Here is a 20,359-nt window from a genome sequence, read left to right as displayed (position 1 = left end):
AATCTCAAGATACATGCATAAATTAAATGAACATATCATGTACTCTGAATGACTCTCAACCACATAGTGAGTGGATATCCTAACAATGGCACAAGTATCAAGCCCTACTCGACCAACGCCTGGTGTAGGATGGCTTATTTTTCTTTCCTGGTCTTATGGTCTAAGGCTGTCTTTTTCCACTCACATGGACATGATTATCGCCATCCATCAGCCCTCTGTTTTACCCTTTGACTTTCCTAGGGTATCAAATTTATTTACACATGGTTATGTTGCTGTGAGCTCTTTAACAGTAATTTCCAAATCAAACTGAGAGTCCTGTCTTCTCCCTTTGGTAATTCAACTTTAACTATTTTATGAACTTGAACCGCACAATATTAAAAACATGTTTGAACTTTACATCAAAACTTTGGTCTGCAGGATATGTATTTTCAAACCCCATAAATGTTTCTATCCCAATAAATTAGAAACACCTTAGACTATTATGCTGAAATATGGCAAAGAGACGACTCACTCATGCCCAAAGTCAAGTGCATCATATCGGCGACTTTGAAGGTCCTTTCACAAAGTTATAAGTAACTGAAAAGATGGGGTGCAAGAAATTACCATACTTGCAAGGTAGAGTATAATAGATAAGGAGCCCAGACGCTGGTGCCAAGCTGACCTGATTTGGCCAAGATGTGTGTGGCCTGCTGGCTCATGAGGAGGGTCACACGGCAGTTGATGGCATCAATGGCCTCCTGCATGGCTTTCACCCGCATCTTCAGGGTGTTGTTCTCCTTCTGTAGCATGGCATTCTCATCGAACAGGTCACTGAAGCCCTCAGAGCCATCCTCGCCAATTACACGTTTCCCCTGTGTACGAGAGAGGGACACAGAACTCAGAATAGGACTAGCCAACACATAGTTGTGTACAAACCTTTATTCGTCCCTGACCATTTTTGACTTTCTGCTCCATGCTTTCACTAATGTCACATTAACTCCTTATATGGGCATCCATTTTAATTTCTCTTTTCTGTAAGTTTCTGTTTCCTTTATCCATGTCTAAGATCTCTCACTTAATTTTCTACCATGCGTATACTCCCATTTAATTGTTTGCATTTTAATGCTGCATAGTCTTCATGCCGCCCACACCCCTCCCCTACTTTTCAGTCTATACCTGTTGCTTCTGTGCCTCACCAGTTATACCAGTTTAGCACCCCTTGATTTAATGTCTCACCCTTTCCACTTTCCTTTCTGCTTGACCCTTCCCTCCTGTGTTTCAACTCTTCCTACCATGCCTTACCCATGGGAATCCATCTGATTCTATTTAAGCTGTGCTACCCCTCTTCCATTTATGTTCCTCCTCTTACAACATTTCCATGTGTATGCTATGCTCAATCTCTTTTCCAGGTTTGTCTGCCCTTTTACCTGTGACTTTCCTCTTCCTGCTTCTCACTTTATTTGTTTCTCACCACGTCCTCCTTTGGGGTACCTTTGTGTCACTGTCCTAACCCTTACTCTTTTGTCTCATCCTTCTTGGCTCATTCTCATTTCTGCCTCCAGTTTCCCATCAATCCCCGTTTTCTTTCTCAAAAACTCCTCCTGGACCTCGCAACTTCTTCCTATTTCGCACCACAATCTTCTTTTTCTTATCCCTTTCCTATGGTACCATACCTTTCCGCTGTTTTCACAGCGGCCTAGTATGCCTGAGCCTCGTTCTTTCATCATGCTTCTCATCCCTTACCTGTTTCATGCCTCCTGTCTCTTACAGCTTAATCTTGCACCTCAGACCTCCTCATCCTGCTTCTCATCCCTTCCTTCTGTGCCTCTCCCTCTTTTCCTGTTCCCATCATTCCCTTATTCTAGTTTCTCGATCCCCCCCTTCTGTGGGTTACCCCCTTCTTTCTGCTTCTACCTTTTCCTTCTATACCTCTCCATTTACTTAAGATTCTTAACTCAGTGTACTTCACCTTTCTTCCTTTTCAAGTGCTTCATCCTTTCCTAACTACCTGACACATTACTCCTGCTCCTCATCCCTTCCTGAATTGCATACCCCCTCCTCCTGTATTTCATTTCCTCCTCCTGGTCCTCTTCCCATCCGTTAATTGTTCTTCCAGTTTCTCACTGCTTCTTTGCCTACCTCTTCACCTCCTCCCTCACCTTCATCTTATTCCTCATCTCTTTTTTCTATTTCCCACCCCTTCTTTGTAGTTACACATTTTCATCCATGCCCTTTTCTTTTCTCTCATGCACCCTCTCTTATTTGAGTGTTCTGCATTCTCCAATGCCACTTCTTATTATCGAATGTGCTGTTTCTCACCGCTTTGTACTCCATTAGTTCCAATTGGAGGCGGGCAATCTCTGCTCGCAGTGCACTGATCTGCTGGCTGGTCTTGTCTTGGTTGACCACCACCTTGTTCTTAATATTGCGTGCACGGTTAGCATACTTTAGCGTATTTAAGGTTTCCATGAAATCACGATCCGAAGGGCTGACGCAGGCAATCATGATGGTTTGACTGCAGAGACACAAGACACGAGTTAACCATGGAGAAACTCCCAATCCTTTTTGAAGAATTACATTGAGATCTCCAGACAACCTCTTTGCGAGTGAACTACCTTCTTACCTATTATCAAGCTGAAGCAGTGCCTAATGTGCACTTTGTTGACCTGAACATTTCTGGGTGTTTTCAGAACTTTGAAGATGAGAAGGCTGATGAGAACAGAGAATTGCTATCAAATGCACAATCTTCAATGGGCAAGTGTGCCCTAGTCCAGGGCCATGCCTGGGTTGCATATGCTTTGTAGCAGTCAGTAGTGGCACATTGAGCAAAAGACCCGAGTTTTTAAATGACTCCCTTATGTGGCCAACAGCACCTCTCTCTATTCCAGCACAGAGATAAGACATAGCTGTGACACTATACACCCGCAGAGATAACCCTAAGGGGATGAGTATTGCGCTATATCAAGATTCAAATAACATAACATACCTCCATGTTCTACATGACCTCTCCTGTTACCTGTCTTCTTCCCTTCCTACCAGTCAGAAAACTAGGGCCAGGTACTCAGAACACATTATGCTCTGTTTGGTGGCATATTAATTATTTGGGGAAAAAGACTATTCATACGATTAACCTCATTTCCTTTATCTTGTGTCCTTTTTCCTTCTCTTTAGGGCCTATTTGCCATTCCTGCCCTCAAGTGCTTAACATTAGAGTGGCACAATACACTCTTCAAATAATCAACACATGGTACCACAACATTTACTAATAGAATTATCAGATTTCCCATGACTGGAAACCCCTCACAGTGTTGGCAATGCGCTGCAGTCCTAACGCAGCTCAGTCTCTGCTGGTATTTCCATTGTATCCCATTCCTCTAGAAGGAAACACACAAGTATGTCTGGGTGTTGTTGAAAAGGGCATACTGGTTAATCTAAAAAATATAAAGATAATGGTGTCTATCAGCTACACTGTCCTTCTCGGGCCACCCACTCTGTCGTAAGGGCTTGATCTGGATTTTCTGAGAAGTTCTGAGGTTAGAGTTGCATAGTTGTGCTAAGGGCATTATACGTTACGTACTCTACAAAAGAACAAGCTACGTTGGGGAAGTACTGGGAGCAAGTATGGTGTTAGATAATCTGGACACAAGATGATCTGTATGAATTGAGAAATGTAATGGTCAAACTAGGTTAGAAATAGCCTTTATGTCGATGGACAGAGTGACAGGAGGGGTCATCAAACTGATGAAGCAAAGCTTCGCATATTTTGCGACTTGCTGAAGTCAAGAACCTCGTTTATGTGTAACAAAGTAATAAGTGTAAGTCTTACTAACGTTTATATTTAGTTTAAATAAAGATTAAGACGCTTGCCTATATGTTTTACTAAAATAATTTACTCGAGTCACTTAAAATGGCTGCCGCTTGTATTTAGTTACTGCGCATGCGTCAGCCACACTCACGTGTCCTGACGCGTCTGCAGAGTTGGAGGGAAAATTATGCGCATGCGTAATACATAGCTGTGCCCATCATGTGGTACTGCTCGTGCCACTGCTCTTGTGCCTGTTTCCATGTAGCTAACATTTAGACTGCATAAGTATATGTTATGATGATAAGTTGAAAGTACAACCCTGTGAATGTGATTTCATAACGTTATTTCTGTGTATTAATTTGTTCTCGCTTACTTTTCATGTACCGCGGGGAATGGGGGTCCAAACTGATTGGGAGCCATATTGACGGTCTCTTCTGCGCATGACCAGGGAGCATTGAAAGGTGGCCACTTTGGACAGTGGAACTCAGCCAGCTGGCAGCCACAGTCAAGATGCGCCTGGGAAAGCCACCTCTGCGCTACGAGAACGGCGAATGTTGCTCCTCATGTGTTACAATGTTAATTTTCACTCGTATTTCTGCACAGTTTCTCATGAGAACCCCAATCTCTCTAGGCGGTACCCAATTATGCTAATATAGGCTCAAATTAGCGTGTTCTGATTGGTGTGTTACCCAAATCCTACTTTAGGACCAATCCAAATTGAGGGATTCTGACACTTTGCAACATTGGGGGTGGTACACCGTCCCAAAAGAGTATATCTACCCTGGGTTTACCTAGGGAATTGTCCGACTTGTCTGGTTTAGCTGACCTGTCACTGACCCATCGTACTCAATAGGTGACTGAAGATACAGAGGGCTGCGGAGCACTCTGTCCGAAATTGACCATAGACTAAGGTTTTACTGAACCTTAAAGTGCTGGCAAAGCACTTTGCTGGGAGTTCGTTGACCCAATCGGGGTCTTGATCGATAGCTGCAGAGAGGGTGGAGCGCAGGCGTTGCTTCCAAACTGCGGGTGCGGTCCTGTCCTGAGCGGTCCTGTCCTGAGGGTTTGCTGTCCTGTCCTGAGGTCCTGTCCTGATTCCTAATCTGAGGGTATCCTGTCCTGTTCGGGGTGTCCATTCTGCACTTGCTGTCCTTTGAGGGGTATCCTTCCTTGAGGGTTTCCTGTCCTTAACTGACCCGTGGCCAGGGTTTGGTTTCCACACCAGTCTAGGTAAATACTGCTCTAAGTTCTTTTAAACTTGCACCTTTCTATATTTCTACCTTTTGCTATAATAAAGTGACACCTTTGCATATGTTGATTTTCCATGCTTTTACCGCAAACTATTGAACGAAAGTCATTTGCATATTTTTCATGATATGTTCCCATGTCTCTCAATCTTTTAGAGATTATATTTTGCATTGCTGTTTGTCATTTTCTGATATGGTCTAGAACCTCCTTACCTAGACTGTTTAAAGGTCCCTTTACTTTAAGTTTAGCGTGTTACTCTTTATAGGCCCTCCTATAGTAACCCACGCATAGTCTGTCCAGGCTTAAACATTTCTGAGATTTTAGTATTTTCCCATTTGCATTCCATATTACATTTGAATGGTTACCCTGTCGTTATTTCTCTATAGTTATATCATTTACATTATCTTGGTTGTTGATTGCTTCATTCTTGTGTATCTAATGCTTGATGATAACGAACTTTAGATAAACATTTAAAACTTCCAGTTGTCCGTGGTCATTTAAACAATATTGAATGTTATTTGAAAATTGCATTTGCTGCCTTTCCTTTTACAGCTAGGCCCCTGATCCATTGAAGTCATAGGTACCCGTGTCGGTGGATGGTAAGTCGGGTACACTGAGTCATAACAAGTAGGGAACACACACACAATTGATAGCAGCCCGTGAAGTCGCCTGGTCAATGAATAGTGTGAATTGAAAGTATATGGGCCCTGAAGCCGGAAACGGCGGAATCATTGGCTGGGTGACCTCGCGCGCTCGATCAGTTTTCTGGTAAGCAGAGGTATGGTTAGGGACTAGCTAAAGGTTAGGCAGGATTAGTTAGACTAGTTGAGTCGGAAGCTGCTAGTACATTAATACTGCTAAAAGAGCGGCTGTTCTAAGAGACCTGATCAATCTCTTGTGAATACGCACAAATAATATCTTGTAAAAACAATTCATGAATTGCTGTATTGTTATTATTCTTGTTCTTATATTGTTATATGTATTAATCCATGCGTTCGTAAACCGTATTGTTTCGTGTTGTCCGAACTCCCCGGGGAATTGAAAGGGCAAGTGGTGAATAGAATCCATTGTCCTGAGGTCACAGGCTTAAAGGAAAGTTAGGTGCAGGTTAGGATAACCGGGAAGCACTAACTAGGGTTTTCTGAATACATGTGTGAATAAATGTCAGTAACGAGGTTCATTGGCAAAATTCCCATAGTGGCGTAACCTAGTAAGGGTCACATCGGAAAAGTAGCAGGTTCCTCGGAGCTTGGGTGAAAGCAAAGGGGTCCGCTGAGAAACCTTAGACTCGGAACATATCCCGGAAAGAAGTGGATGAGTTTAGGGGAATAACAGGTTCACTGATGCTAGAGTGAAGGGTAGGCGGAAGAGATCTGCCCGCAGCGCGTGAAAAGTAAATGGAAGTAGTTTACTTGCAGCGAAACAAAGCTATACTGTCTAGACACTTGAGCACTGTGGCAAATGTGTATTTGTTGTAAAATAACCAAGCACTGAGCACTTTAAAAGGAAAGAAAGTTTCCGTTACCTTGTGAAGGGAGGGAGTCAGTCGCGAAGCGCCTCTGACGTCACTCCGTGCCGCGCTGGGATTGGTAGAAGCAGCGGGCGGGTAGCGGGGCTGAAATTGTAAAGGAGGGGTGAAGCGCCGAGGAGTGAGAACTGTTTCACGAAGAGGCCGCGCACCCATTGGCCGAAATTATTTGAACGCGCGCACCTCATTGGTTGCACGGAATTACAAGACGCGTTCTGATTGGAGGTGATTTTGTAAACAGAATTAAGCGTAGAAATCGTATGTGGCACTCGTATTGTCCAGAGACTAGACCCGATCCGAGAAACCAAGGGTTTGAAAGGGATCAGTGGAAAGCCAATAGATACGATATTATGTACGGAGGAAAGAGAAAGATGTCCCTTGTAAGTAGGGTAAAGAATTATTTCAAAACGGACAAACCGATTAAATCTAGAGAAGGCGTTATTGTCCCGCCACCGAATACTCCTGCCTCATTCATGATGTTTGACCGAGGGTACAATACCTGTGTGTGGTTGGAGAATTGGGTGAAGTACACAAAAGATGACGGAGTATTGGCTTTTCCGTTAGACGGCACTTTTAATGGCAGGATTTTATTTAATTTGAGAACCCGCATGAATGAATTACATCCCAGACCGAGACTAACGCAGTATGAGGCATTAGAGGAATGGGAAATTGAGGCTTTTGAAAGAGAGAAACCCCAAATGGACAAAGGTCTGACTAAGTGGTACCCCAGGCTGAAACAAGAGACAAGGGACAAGAGGATGAAACAGTGGAGGCAGAGCATGATTGTTGAGGGTCTGTTTCCTATGATGCCAGCATGTACCCCGTCGGGGGGAGAAAAAAGGACAGAAAAGTGTAAGCATTGGGGAGCTCTTGGAGAGTCAGATGATGAATTGTTAGATGACATCTTTACGAGAAGTCCGCCCCCTTATAATGAAGGAGCCCGACCTTCCGGTGCAGGAGAGAATCTCCAGCGTCCATCTATTAAGGAGGAGGACAGATCCCTATGTAGGGGGGGAGGGGGCCAGGTATTGCCCTATTTCGAGAAGCCCGAGCCCCCGGAGGTACGAAATATATATCCTAGAATGCCCGAGAGCTCAGAGGAAAAATATTCCCGTGAAAGAACATTTTACCCCAGACCTCTTTATGAGAACGAAGAAAAGTCAGTAGGTTCAGGGGTACCCTTTTTGCAGCCTCCATATGGGGAAGAGCGCAGGTCGTTGGGGACAGGAACTTTGTTCCCAAAACCAAATTATGGTGGGGGTCCAAGTGAAACGCATCCTACTGCCCCGAGTCTTACCCCTCACCTGACCCCACAGATGATACCTGACCGGACATTAGGAAGAGTACTAGATGAAAGGGAGCAAGAGGCCCTAGCTAGACAGAGGACAGAAATAATTCAGAAGATCTCCCAGTTAAATACCAGTCCTGAAGGTTTGACTATTCCGGTAACAATCGGACCAGTAGTTCCGTTGTACGGGAATAATCAAGGAGGTCTGAACCCTCCAGTTATGAACCCGATAATGGCCCCGCCGAGGCAAGAGCCCTTACTAATAGACGATCAGTCCAGTGAGTGTGAGTCTGATGTTGTGTTCTTGGATCTGCCAAACAAACAGACCGGAAAGGGAGTGCAGAAGAGGCATAATCCTTTTGATGCGAAAGAAATTAAATTAGAATCAGCAACAGGGACTAGGAGTGTCTCTTTGGTAACGCCGGAAGAAATTGAAAATTGGAGTCGTGAATTAGAAAAACAGGCTCCGCAAACGAAACCTTTAGACCTTTACAAACTGAGAGTAGAAATAGAGGAATTAATGGCAGGAAATGTGGGGTTAGACAGATTGAATACCTATTCTGAAGAAGAGTTGCTGTTTATGTGTAAAAGTCTTACCCGAAGTACTAGGGTGCTCCATGAAAAACTGACCGACACTGCAGCTAGTATGGGGATAGATATATCAAGATCGAAGCCCTTGCAGAAACCATACCGAGCTGAGTTTTCCGACAAAGATTTAGAAAGTCTGAATGTGTCAGGAAGAAAATTGCAGATTAAAGAATTGCTTGCAGTCTTGCAAAAATGGGGAGACGTGGAAAAATGGAAAACGAGGTGGGCACACAAGAAAGAGGAGGCCCGATCAAGACAAGCTACCCCTGAGTTCCCTCTGAGAGAAGTAGACAAGCCCGAAACTTTATGCCCCATGCGCGAAGTACCCGGTGGGAGGTATGTGCACGTTCCGTGGTCCAGACAGGATATTGTGTCCTTTACTAACGATTTCCCGAAATTGCGGGAGAAGCCAGTTGAATGGTACCGGCAAGTGGAAAGGTTTGTAAAGGTGCAGAAATGCCTGTGGAAAGACCTGGATGGGTTTTTCGACATTGTGGTCCCAGTCGATCTATGGACCGAATGTAAAATAGCTATAGCCTGGCCTAGTGAGGAATACCCGAGAGATGAAAAAACTGGGGAACTATCGAAAGAAGTGATGAGAAAATATGAGCAGGTAATTCAGCATCTGAAACTAAAGGTCCCAGCAAAGGAAACTGATTGGACCAGGATAGATAGAACAACGCAGGAAAGAGAAGAGACAGTGCACTCCTATTATGAAAGGCTGTTACAGGTGTTTAAAACATACAGTGGTATAGATAACATCGAGATGAAGGACATGACGCACTTCATTTACAGGTTTGTAAATGGTTTAAGACCTGAGATTTGTCAGTGGATAAAAGATAACAAAATCTGTTGGCACTCCAAAAAGGTAGATGAGGTCCTGCGGTACGCAAAGTACTGCGAGGACGAGATGGCAGAAAAGAAAAAGGCTCTAAAGGAAAAAGTGATGTGGGCTCAGGTGAAGCTCGCAGAGCAGCAGGAAAAGCAGTTGAGTAACATGGTCAAAAATGCTAAGAATGAAGGCCCTGGGGGAGGGGGAGGAGGCAAGCCCCGGCCCAAAATGAGCAGGGAGGAGGCTATGAAGAAATTTCCCTGCCATCAGTGCGGCGAAATTGGACATTGGCTTAACGAGTGTCCTTACTTGCCCGAAGATAACTCCAAAACTCATGATTTAACTCCACAGACGCAGAAAGAGAGACCGAGAAAGACTCAACCACAGGTAAAAACAGTTCAGGTGCCCCGAGCACCAAAGCAAGTATACAGGGGAAAACAGGCAGAGGGAGATGAGATAGAAGTCTGGGAAAGCAATGAGAACAGAAATGCAGCAACTTCGCAGTATCTTTTAAATGATACCTTCCTTTGTGATGACCAGTACTGACGGGGCCTGAGAGGGGAGGATGAGGAGTGCGTACTTGGCGCCTCCTTGCCGGTAGACCAGTCCGGACCATACATTGAAGGAAAGGTTGACGGAAACGATGTCACCTTTCTGTTGGACACTGGCGCTACCCGTTCTACTGTGAGAACAGTGGACGTTCCAAACCTACCCCTCTCAGGAGAAGCCATCCAAGTAGTGGGTGTATCTAATCAATTGATTAGTACTCCTGTTACCAAGCCCATGGAGATATCAATTGGAAACTTTAAGGAAATGCATAGATTTGTAGTTTGCGACACCAGTCCAGTGAACTTACTGGGACGTGATTTGCTGTGCAAAATGAACTGTACCATCTTTTGCACACCAAAGGGTGTGGAAATTCAGACCCCAGATGAAGACGGCATTTATAAATTAATGTTAGTCCGCCCTGACTCGGAAATTAAACGAATGACCATGCAGGATTTACCCCAAGAACTACAAGAAGCCGTGAAGCCAGAGGTGTGGGACTTTACTGGGAAAGATGTAGGGTTGATGAAAAATGTGGACCCCATACAGATAGCAATAAAGGACAATGCAGTATACCCCAATACTAAACCCTACAGGATGAATGCAGAAGTGAAAGCTGGTGTTGCTGTGGAAATAAAGAAATTGTTAGAAGGAAACATCATACAGGAGGTGATGAGTAGCCCATGTAACTCTCCGATTATGGGTATCAAAAAGCCTAGTGGCAAGTACAGAGTAGTACAGGATCTGCGAAAAGTTAACAAAATAGTAGTTCCCTGTTGCCCTATTGTCCCGAACCCGGCAGTGATTCTGTATCAGATTCCCTGGGATGCAGAGTGGTTCACAGTGATAGACTTGTGTCATGCATTATTTTCCATTCCTTTGCATCCAGATAGCAAATTTCTTTTCTCATTTGCCTTCGAGGGTCACGTGTATTGCTGGAACCGGGTCCCTCAAGGGTATACAGAGAGCCCCTCTATCTTTAATCAGATCTTGAAAAAATGTTTGGAAACTTTGGTCTTACCCGGGAACTCTGTCTTAGTGCAATACATAGACGACCTCTTGGTGGCGTCTAAAAGTCATAAGGATTGTGTGACTGACACCATTGCCCTACTGAATCATCTGTGTGAAAAGGGACATAAAGTGTCCCCTGACAAGTTACAGTTTTGTGCCAAATCAGTGAAATATCTGGGGCACCAGATAGCAAAAGGTGTCAGAAAAGTGACATCGGAAAGAGTGAGGATAATTCAAAAGATGCAGTTACCCCGTACTCAAAAAGAGATCAGAATGTTCCTGGGCGTGATAGGATACTGCAGGCAGTGGATTCTGGGATTTGCAGTCCTAGCCAGGCCCTTGATAAAAAAGACCAAGAGAGGAACACCCGAAATTGTAGAATGGGATGATGAAAGCTTAACAGCCTTCACCAGACTACGAGATTGTCTGTGTACTGCTCCTGCACTGGGAATGCCAGACTATTCCAAAGAGTTTGCCCTATTCTGTGACACTCGCGATAATTGCGCATTGTCAGTCCTAACTCAAGAACATGGCACAACGAGAAGGCCTGTGGCATATTTCTCTGCCACCTTAGATCCAGTGGCTGCTGGATTACCAGGTTGTCTGAAAGCAGTAGCTGCTACCTGTGCTAGTTTGGAACAGAGTGAGTCAATTGTCATGGGACATCCGGTAACTGTGTATGTTCCGCATGGAGTGGTAATTTTGTTGACCAGAACAAAGACACAGTATCTCACCCCTAGTCGGCTGACTAAATATGAGAGGATTCTTGTGGGTGCTGCAAATGTAAACATTGTCAGGTGCAGTATTCTGAACCCAGCCACTTTACTCCCCGACCCAAAGGATATGGAAGGGGGGGTGGATGATGAACACGATTGTATTGACCTAACTGAATTCAATACCAAGCCACGCCCAGACATAAAAGAAACGCCCTTGCCTGAGCATGACAAAGAATTATTTGTAGATGGTTCATGCCTAAGGCATGAACAAGGAGGCCTGAGTGCTGCCTATGCAGTAGTGTCCTTCGAAAAAATTGAGGAAGCAGGTTATTTATATCACATCAAGTCTGCACAAGTAGCCGAATTGATTGCTATGATAAAAGCTTGCCAAATTGGGAAGAACATACGCATAACAGTGTATACTGACAGTCAGTACTGTTATGGGGTTGTGCATGACTTTGGCCAGTTGTGGCTGCAGAGGGAGTTCCTGACTTCATCGGGTACTCCTATTCGAAATGGAAAAGTTATTCAAGACCTTTTAGAGGCAATACAGTTACCAAAGGAACTGGCAGTGGTAAAATGTGCTGCTCATAAGAAGAGCATGGACAAGGTATCACTGGGAAACGATTATGCTGATCGAGTGGCCCAATGGTGCGCTAGAGATCGGTATATCGTAAATCCGAAACGAGGGGGGCCAGGAACCAGCTGCCAACTTCAGGTGTTTGAGGAAGTGCCTACATGGGATGAGGTGAAAGAGTGGCAGCAGGCGGCACCTTGGCAAGAAAGAGAGAAGTGGAAGGAAGATGGATGTAGACCAAGACGTGTGGATGGTGTCATTATAGGTCCAACTGGTATGCCTGTGTTACCTAGACACCTACTTAGCGCAATGGCGAGGTTGATACATGAAGGATCACACATTGGTAGGGACGCCATGATTCTAGTGTTCCAACAGACTTGGTACAGTAAGAAGTTCAGGAAAGTAGCAGAGTCCCTCTGCCAGAGGTGCCTGTCATGTCAAAAGATGAACCCAGGGAAGAAGACTGTAGTGGAACTGGGGAAAATTGGGAGGTCCGGGGGTCCCTTTGTAAGGATACAGGTTGATTTCATCACCATGCCCCATTGTGAAGGGAAACGATATGTCCTTGTCATGGTCTGTTTATTTTCAAAATGGGTGGAAGCTTTCCCTACTCCCAAAAATGACGCAAAAACGGTAGCTAAGTGTTTATTAAAAGAACTGATACCTAGATTCGGGGTGCCAGTCACTATTGAATCAGATCAAGGCTCACATTTTCATAATGACGTCATCGATGAACTCTGTAAGGCCTTTGGAATTGCACAAAAGCTACACTGTGCCTACCGTCCAGAGGCTTCTGGAGTGGTGGAACAAATAAATGGAACTATCAAAAACAGACTAGCAAAACTGTGTGATGCAACTAAATTGAACTGGGTGAAGGCCCTGCCCTTGGTCCTAATGGGACTCAGAAGTATTCCTGATCGCAAAACAGGCCTAAGTCCCCATGAAATAATTATGGGAAGAATAATGAGACAAGCATGGGTACCAGGAAGCAAACTGTTGAGTATTACTGATGATTTGGTACTTGAATACTGCAAGAGATTGGGTGACCAAGTGCGTTCTATCTCTCGCCAGATCGGAGAAGACGCCATCCTCAATCCAACGACTCCTCTCCACAAACTGGTCCCGGGGGACTGGGTGAAGATAAAGAAGCACACTCGGAAGACCTGCCTGGAGCCAAGGTGGGGAGAAAAACGTCAGGTGATTCTGGTTACTACCACAGCAGTCAAGTGTGCCGGGGTTCCGCGTTGGATACACGCCAGCCACACCCAGAAGGTACCACCCGACGAAGTGCCTGAAGCAGAAGGACGTCCAGCAGAGGACTCTGCAGGAGCCAGACCAGAAGTAGCTGACAGCGTACAGCCCAGTACCAGTCAAGCTGCAGAATCGGCAGACTTTGGCCCAAGGATAGTTGATGACGAACTACCAAGAGTCCAGCCTGCTGAAGGGGTCCAAGAAGCTGAGCCAGAAGTAGCTGAAGACGAGCTGCCAAGCATATGGCCAGAAGAGTGGATTCCATTGATTGACCTCACTGAAGACCCTATTCGAACAAATGAAAGACTTTGGGAGGGTAGAGAGTGGACTAGTCAGGAAAAGCAAGGCATAGGCGAAGAGCCTCAGAATCTTGAGATTCACATCAAAACTGAGGAAGGAGAAGGTCAGATAGGGACAGAGCACGTGATTGATACAGAACAAGTGATTGATACTCCTCCACTGACACCTGATATCGGGAAGGGACAGACTAGACATAGTGTAATAGTTCGAGCAGAAGAAAGTCCAGAGATCGAAGTGCTTGAACAGGATCAGATAGAATTAGAAGAACGTGTTCAGGAAACAGAATCAGAGACACTTGAAGAGCAAACACACAGTATACCTGAACAAGGCCAGATTAGTACCCAGGCAGAAGAAACAGATGCTAGCCCTGGAATTAGTCAGATAGAAGAGGAAGAAACTGAAGCAGAATTGCCACAAGCTAATGAGAATAAAAGGGCAAGAGAAGGAAACGAAGTCCAAGTACCAACCAAGAGACTTAAGAAAAGAAAGCATCTTGAGCCTAAATACATAAAGAAATTGAGATTGAGAATAAAAACAGTAGAAGAAAAACGTGCAGAAGAAAGGAGAAGTGCTCGTATAGCAGAACAACCAGAAGACTCTTCCAAAAGAAGGAGTGATCGGATAAAAAGACAAAACAAAAAGTACAAGTCACCTGAATGGACACTTGTGTTAGAAGAGCTTGAAGATCTCGACATCACTGACGTAAGCGACGGCGAGCCCGTCCCTGAGTACTCTGACGAAGAGGAAGAAGAGCCACTGTGAATTTGCACAAAGTAAGATACTCGTGTAAAGTCACAAAGAGGGGTCGAGAAACTTCTTCTGAGCCAAAATGTCTGATTCAAATGTGAGTGGTAGACCTAGTCGCAGCTGTTGCAAAACTTGCTGCAAGGTATGTGTCTGTAGTGTAGTTGTCCTGATATTACTCTGGATAGGACTAACAATTCTTATACCCTTTGCTGTGAGTAAAGATACTAATATTGTCCCTACTGAAATTGTAAATACTGACAGTGAAGAGCTGACAACACAGAGTGTAGCTAGACATGAAAGAGCACTGAGACAAACAAAACAAGACTTAGAAGCATCAGATGAGGAACTACATTATCATAGAATCAAAAACAGGACACGCTTAAATGTTTTCGCAAACTTGTTAATACACTATGTAGAGACTATGGAAATTGAAGATTGCTATGTCTGCATGAAGCTACCTACTTCTGTGGCTGAAGGCGTGACATACCATCACTTGCCACTGACATACGGAATTTCCTGTAGCATTTTAGCTAGCTTATTTTACAAAAGAGGACCGTTACAGTACTATTACTCTAACAATGACGTGATCTTTTCTGAACTTCCTATACGTGGGAACTTGAATCCTGTACATACCAAAAGTGACGCAATACGATACATGGGAGATTATTTCCTGACTATAGGTAACATTGACATAGCGGACGCACACAGAGATAACTTGACTTGTTCTTTGCATGAGCAGGAAAAGATGTTCCTAAACATGGCAGAGAAAAGGAGAATTAAAATACAAAAGAAGGCTAATGACGAAAGTCAGAAAAAGCCAAAGTGGGCAGAGAACATGGAAGGCACCTCAACTGGTGGGGCGGGTCCTGCTCTGTTGCTGGATTTTGAAAAGAAAGGCAAGCTATGTCTTCACCGCGAGAAGACTAGCTATTATAATAACATTTTCATTGGTTCCAGTGAATGCGAACATAATTACAAGGTAATTGGAGGTTGGGGTTTCAAAAATGGGTCAGAGCCTGTGTTTCCTGGAATTTATTATATTTGTGGGGACAAGGCTTATTTCAAATTGCCGGATCACTGGTATGGAAGTTGCTATTTTGGCATTGTCTTCCCGAAAATATACCATGTGAATGGAGGCGCTGGAAGCAGTGAAAATACTAATGGCTTAGTGCGTAGTAAAAGAGAAAGCATAGGTGAAATAATGGGTAGTATTTTCAGTGCACTGATACCTGGAGTGGGAGTGGTTCTGAACACTCACAGAATTTGCAAATTGTCTACTATAGTGGATGTATTGTCTACTGAGACAGCTCATGGATTTCTGCAGGTCAATACCGAAATGGTTGCGATCAGATCAATGGTTTTGCAGAATCGACTTGCTCTTGACACCTTATTAGCGAAAGAGGGCGGAGTCTGCCGGATGTTGAAGGCGCAACATTGTTGCACTTATATTCCGGATAAAAGTGTACAGATCAAAAGATATGTGAAAAATATTACTAATTTGGCAAAGGAACTCAGACCACTCGAGGTTGATAGTGCCTGGAAGAGACTGGTAGATGGTCTCTCAAATGTAGGTCATTGGTTCGCTAGTATAGGTAAAGGCTTATTGCTCAAAGTACTGATGCCAATTGGAATTATAGGTCTCATCCTATTTTTCATATTTGTCTGCTGCAAATGCCGCAAGCGCACCGGAAAGCATGAAGTGAATGCCAGAGGGGTGAAACGAAGTGTGGATGAGATTGAATTGGAAGAAGTGAATGATCAGATATACAAAAAGGTGAAGACCTCTCACCCTACCAAAACTGAAAGAGAGAAATTGGAACGATTGCTGGAAGAGATAGAATTGTATAAAGTGTGAAAGAAAGTTGGCATCTGGTTCCATTTATTTGTGATGATAGTAAATATCATCAAAGAGGGGATTGATGAAGCAAAGCTTCGCATATTTTGCGACTTGCTGAAGTCAAGAACCTCGTTTATGTGTAACAAAGTAATAAGTGTAAGTCTTACTAACGTTTATATTTAGTTTAAATAAAGATTAAGACGCTTGCCTATATGTTTTACTAAAATAATTTACTCGAGTCACTTAAAATGGCTGCCGCTTGTATTTAGTTACTGCGCATGCGTCAGCCACACTCACGTGTCCTGACCCGTCTGCAGAGTTGGAGGGAAAATTATGCGCATGCGTAATACATAGCTGTGCCCATCATGTGGTACTGCTCGTGCCACTGCTCTTGTGCCTGTTTCCATGTAGCTAACATTTAGACTGCATAAGTATATGTTATGATGATAAGTTGAAAGTACAACCCTGTGAATGTGATTTCATAACGTTATTTCTGTGTATTAATTTGTTCTCGCTTACTTTTCATGTACCGCGGGGAATGGGGGTCCAAACTGATTGGGAGCCATATTGACGGTCTCTTCTGCGCATGACCAGGGAGCATTGAAAGGTGGCCACTTTGGACAGTGGAACTCAGCCAGCTGGCAGCCACAGTCAAGATGCGCCTGGGAAAGCCACCTCTGCGCTACGAGAACGGCGAATGTTGCTCCTCATGTGTTACAATGTTAATTTTCACTCGTATTTCTGCACAGTTTCTCATGAGAACCCCAATCTCTCTAGGCGGTACCCAAGTATGCTAATATAGGCTCAAATTAGCGTGTTCTGATTGGTGTGTTACCCAAATCCTACTTTAGGACCAATCCAAATTGAGGGATTCTGACACTTTGCAACATTGGGGGGTGGTACACCGTCCCAAAAGAGTATATCTACCCTGGGTTTACCTAGGGAATTGTCCGACTTGTCTGGTTTAGCTGACCTGTCACTGACCCATCGTACTCAATAGGTGACTGAAGATACAGAGGGCTGCGGAGCACTCTGTCCGAAATTGACCATAGACTAAGGTTTTACTGAACCTTAAAGTGCTGGCAAAGCACTTTGCTGGGAGTTCGTTGACCCAATCGGGGTCTTGATCGATAGCTGCAGAGAGGGTGGAGCGCAGGCGTTGCTTCCAAACTGCGGGTGCGGTCCTGTCCTGAGCGGTCCTGTCCTGAGGGTTTGCTGTCCTGTCCTGAGGTCCTGTCCTGATTCCTAATCTGAGGGTATCCTGTCCTGTTCGGGGTGTCCATTCTGCACTTGCTGTCCTTTGAGGGGTATCCTTCCTTGAGGGTTTCCTGTCCTTAACTGACCCGTGGCCAGGGTTTGGTTTCCACACCAGTCTAGGTAAATACTGCTCTAAGTTCTTTTAAACTTGCACCTTTCTATATTTCTACCTTTTGCTATAATAAAGTGACACCTTTGCATATGTTGATTTTCCATGCTTTTACCGCAAACTATTGAACGAAAGTCATTTGCATATTTTTCATGATATGTTCCCATGTCTCTCAATCTTTTAGAGATTATATTTTGCATTGCTGTTTGTCATTTTCTGATATGGTCTAGAACCTCCTTACCTAGACTGTTTAAAGGTCCCTTTACTTTAAGTTTAGCGTGTTACTCTTTATAGGCCCTCCTATAGTAACCCACGCATAGTCTGTCCAGGCTTAAACATTTCTGAGATTTTAGTATTTTCCCATTTGCATTCCATATTACATTTGAATGGTTACCCTGTCGTTATTTCTCTATAGTTATATCATTTACATTATCTTGGTTGTTTATTGCTTCATTCTTGTGTATCTAATGCTTGATGATAACGAACTTTAGATAAACATTTAAAACTTCCAGTTGTCCGTGGTCATTTAAACAATATTGAATGTTATTTGAAAATTGCATTTGCTGCCTTTCCTTTTACAGCTAGGCCCCTGATCCATTGAAGTCATAGGTACCCGTGTCGGTGGATGGTAAGTCGGGTACACTGAGTCATAACAAGTAGGGAACACACACACAATTGATAGCAGCCCGTGAAGTCGCCTGGTCAATGAATAGTGTGAATTGAAAGTATATGGGCCCTGAAGCCGGAAACGGCGGAATCATTGGCTGGGTGACCTCGCGCGCTCTATCAAAACCAAAGCCCAGGGTATAACTCAATCCACATTGATACTGATTTAGAGAATCACAACTGGAAAATGTCATTGAAATTGAATCGCTTGAAACATCAGAAAACGATTCAAAAGAAACTGTCCCACTTTAAGCAAATTGTATTTGATTTTTGAATGGAAACGTTTTTCTGGGTTTATCTAGAAATCAACGCTATTCATTTTAGTTGATCCAGAACCATCCTTATATTATTGGAAAATTACTGATTGCGAAATGTAACACGTGCAGTGCAAACTGATGAGAATTAGGAGAGCTGTGAAGCATCATAAGCTCTCAGGGTGGCCCAAGGGTTGCAGTATCCTTTGAGCTGGACAATGGTGCACTTGATATCTGCTTGATGTTAAAAGACACAACTGGGGAGACGTCTGTAAGTTTTAGGAGGTGGCTATTGTTTCATGTGCAGGTAGCAGGATGTCATGAAAGCTTGAGGATTAACACATAAGGTGTCAGCTAGCCTGCTGGTCCATGTGTGTGCTAAATGGCAGATATGGGATGCAGTTTGTGAGGCTACCTGTTCACGAGTGTCATTGTAGAGCATTGATGCACATGTGATCATGTTAGCTGTAGGGTGAGACCTGGAAATCCCAGCCGAAAGAAGTACAGAGTCTAGTTGATAGCTATGAGTCTTTAAGAGTTGTGGGGAGTTATGAAGGTCAAAGGGCTATGTGTATATTTGGAACTGATCAACAATGTTTAGTAACTTGATCTCTAGGATGAGAGACTGTGCTCGATGGCAGCTAATGTATATCGGTATCATATTAAGGGCGTTGGGGGGAACATAAATCTTTTGAACCCTCCCCCCCATTTAGAGCTTGGGGCTGAACACTTTCACTTCAGTGACACTCTGGGACCTAGTCTCTGGCAGGAGTGTGTCATTGGAGACTGGATTGGATGTGTATGTTTACCTGTTGCCACCTAGTGAGTCCTGTAGGAGCCTGGTCAGCTTTGAGTCCCTGTATGGTACGTGTCCACCTTTTTTACTCTGATCCCCCAAAGCACTGATGACATTTCCCAAAGCAAGCTAGAAGAAAAATACAAGAGAAATGTTGTCTATGTCAGAGAATGTGCGCAGGTTTCAAGATGCAAAAAATGCAGTATGTACAACATTTCACTGAAGAATTCGATTCACAACCCTAAAGTTAGCAATATGATTACTACATGAGAAACTGAAAAAAGAGCCTGGGAGTAGGAAGGATGTTCAGCAAAGAGATTTTTAAAACAGCATTGTGACTGTGACCAAATAAATGTGCTAGAACAAGCTTCGTACAAATAACCCTTAATCACTAGAGATACCAATATTTTGGATGGGAAAAGGTCAAGGAAACACAAATTAAACTAGGAACAGTACATTCAAGTCAGTCCCAAATGCTGTTTTGAGGGCTGAACTGCTCATTCACCCCAAAAAATGTTTGGAGAAATTATCCCTTCTCTGTTAAGGAAGTCACCAATTTCCTGTTAAGGTGGTGTTTGGCAGAAAGAAAGGTATAGACAGTGTACCAGACCACAGTTGATCGAAATTCCTTCCTTGGCCCTGTCCCCCGTCGCACCCGTACGCTTCAGTCGCTCTGATCCGGCTAGGTCAACAAAATGGAACTTTGCTGACAGTGTTTCATATTCGCTTGTGGGCTGTGATGTCTCTGGCAAGCCATTGATTTCTCCATTGACCTGTTGTCCAACATGGAAAAAAAAGTAAAGCATTACACTCTGCAGAGAAGGCATGAGAAGTGGCATTATAATGTGCACTTTTGATAGACCCATTGTGAAACTAAGATGTTCCCTTTTGTTCACTGCATTTTGTGCCAGAATTTTCTGTTAAGGAGCATGGTTACTCTTTTATTCGTTTATTCTTTTTTTATAGGATTCTAATGTTATATAAAATCATTTGCCCGATACCAACCAAGAGAATTTCAGCACCT

General features: G+C 43.9%; 1 protein-coding gene across 4 annotated transcripts in view; it reads right to left on the bottom strand.

Annotated features, from left to right (window-relative positions):
- The window catches only part of KIF21B (kinesin family member 21B), a 493,467-nt gene that overhangs the window by 186,158 nt on the left and 286,950 nt on the right, over positions 1 to 20,359 (bottom strand). For all 4 annotated transcript variants that reach the window (XM_078644203.1, XM_078644205.1, XM_078644204.1 and 1 more), the window contains exons 6-9: positions 19,941 to 20,108; positions 19,349 to 19,464; positions 2,299 to 2,494; positions 662 to 851 (exon numbers count right to left, since the gene is read on the bottom strand). In XM_078644203.1, the coding sequence (XP_078500329.1) occupies positions 662 to 851; positions 2,299 to 2,494; positions 19,349 to 19,464; positions 19,941 to 20,108 (670 nt within the window). The remainder of the gene's footprint in view (positions 1 to 661; positions 852 to 2,298; positions 2,495 to 19,348; positions 19,465 to 19,940; positions 20,109 to 20,359) is intronic.

This window comes from Lissotriton helveticus, chromosome 5_1, assembly GCF_964261635.1.
Source record: "Lissotriton helveticus chromosome 5_1, aLisHel1.1, whole genome shotgun sequence".
In the NCBI taxonomy this organism is placed as follows: domain Eukaryota; kingdom Metazoa; phylum Chordata; class Amphibia; order Caudata; family Salamandridae; genus Lissotriton; species Lissotriton helveticus.
This window is presented reverse-complemented; position numbering and strand designations above follow the sequence as displayed.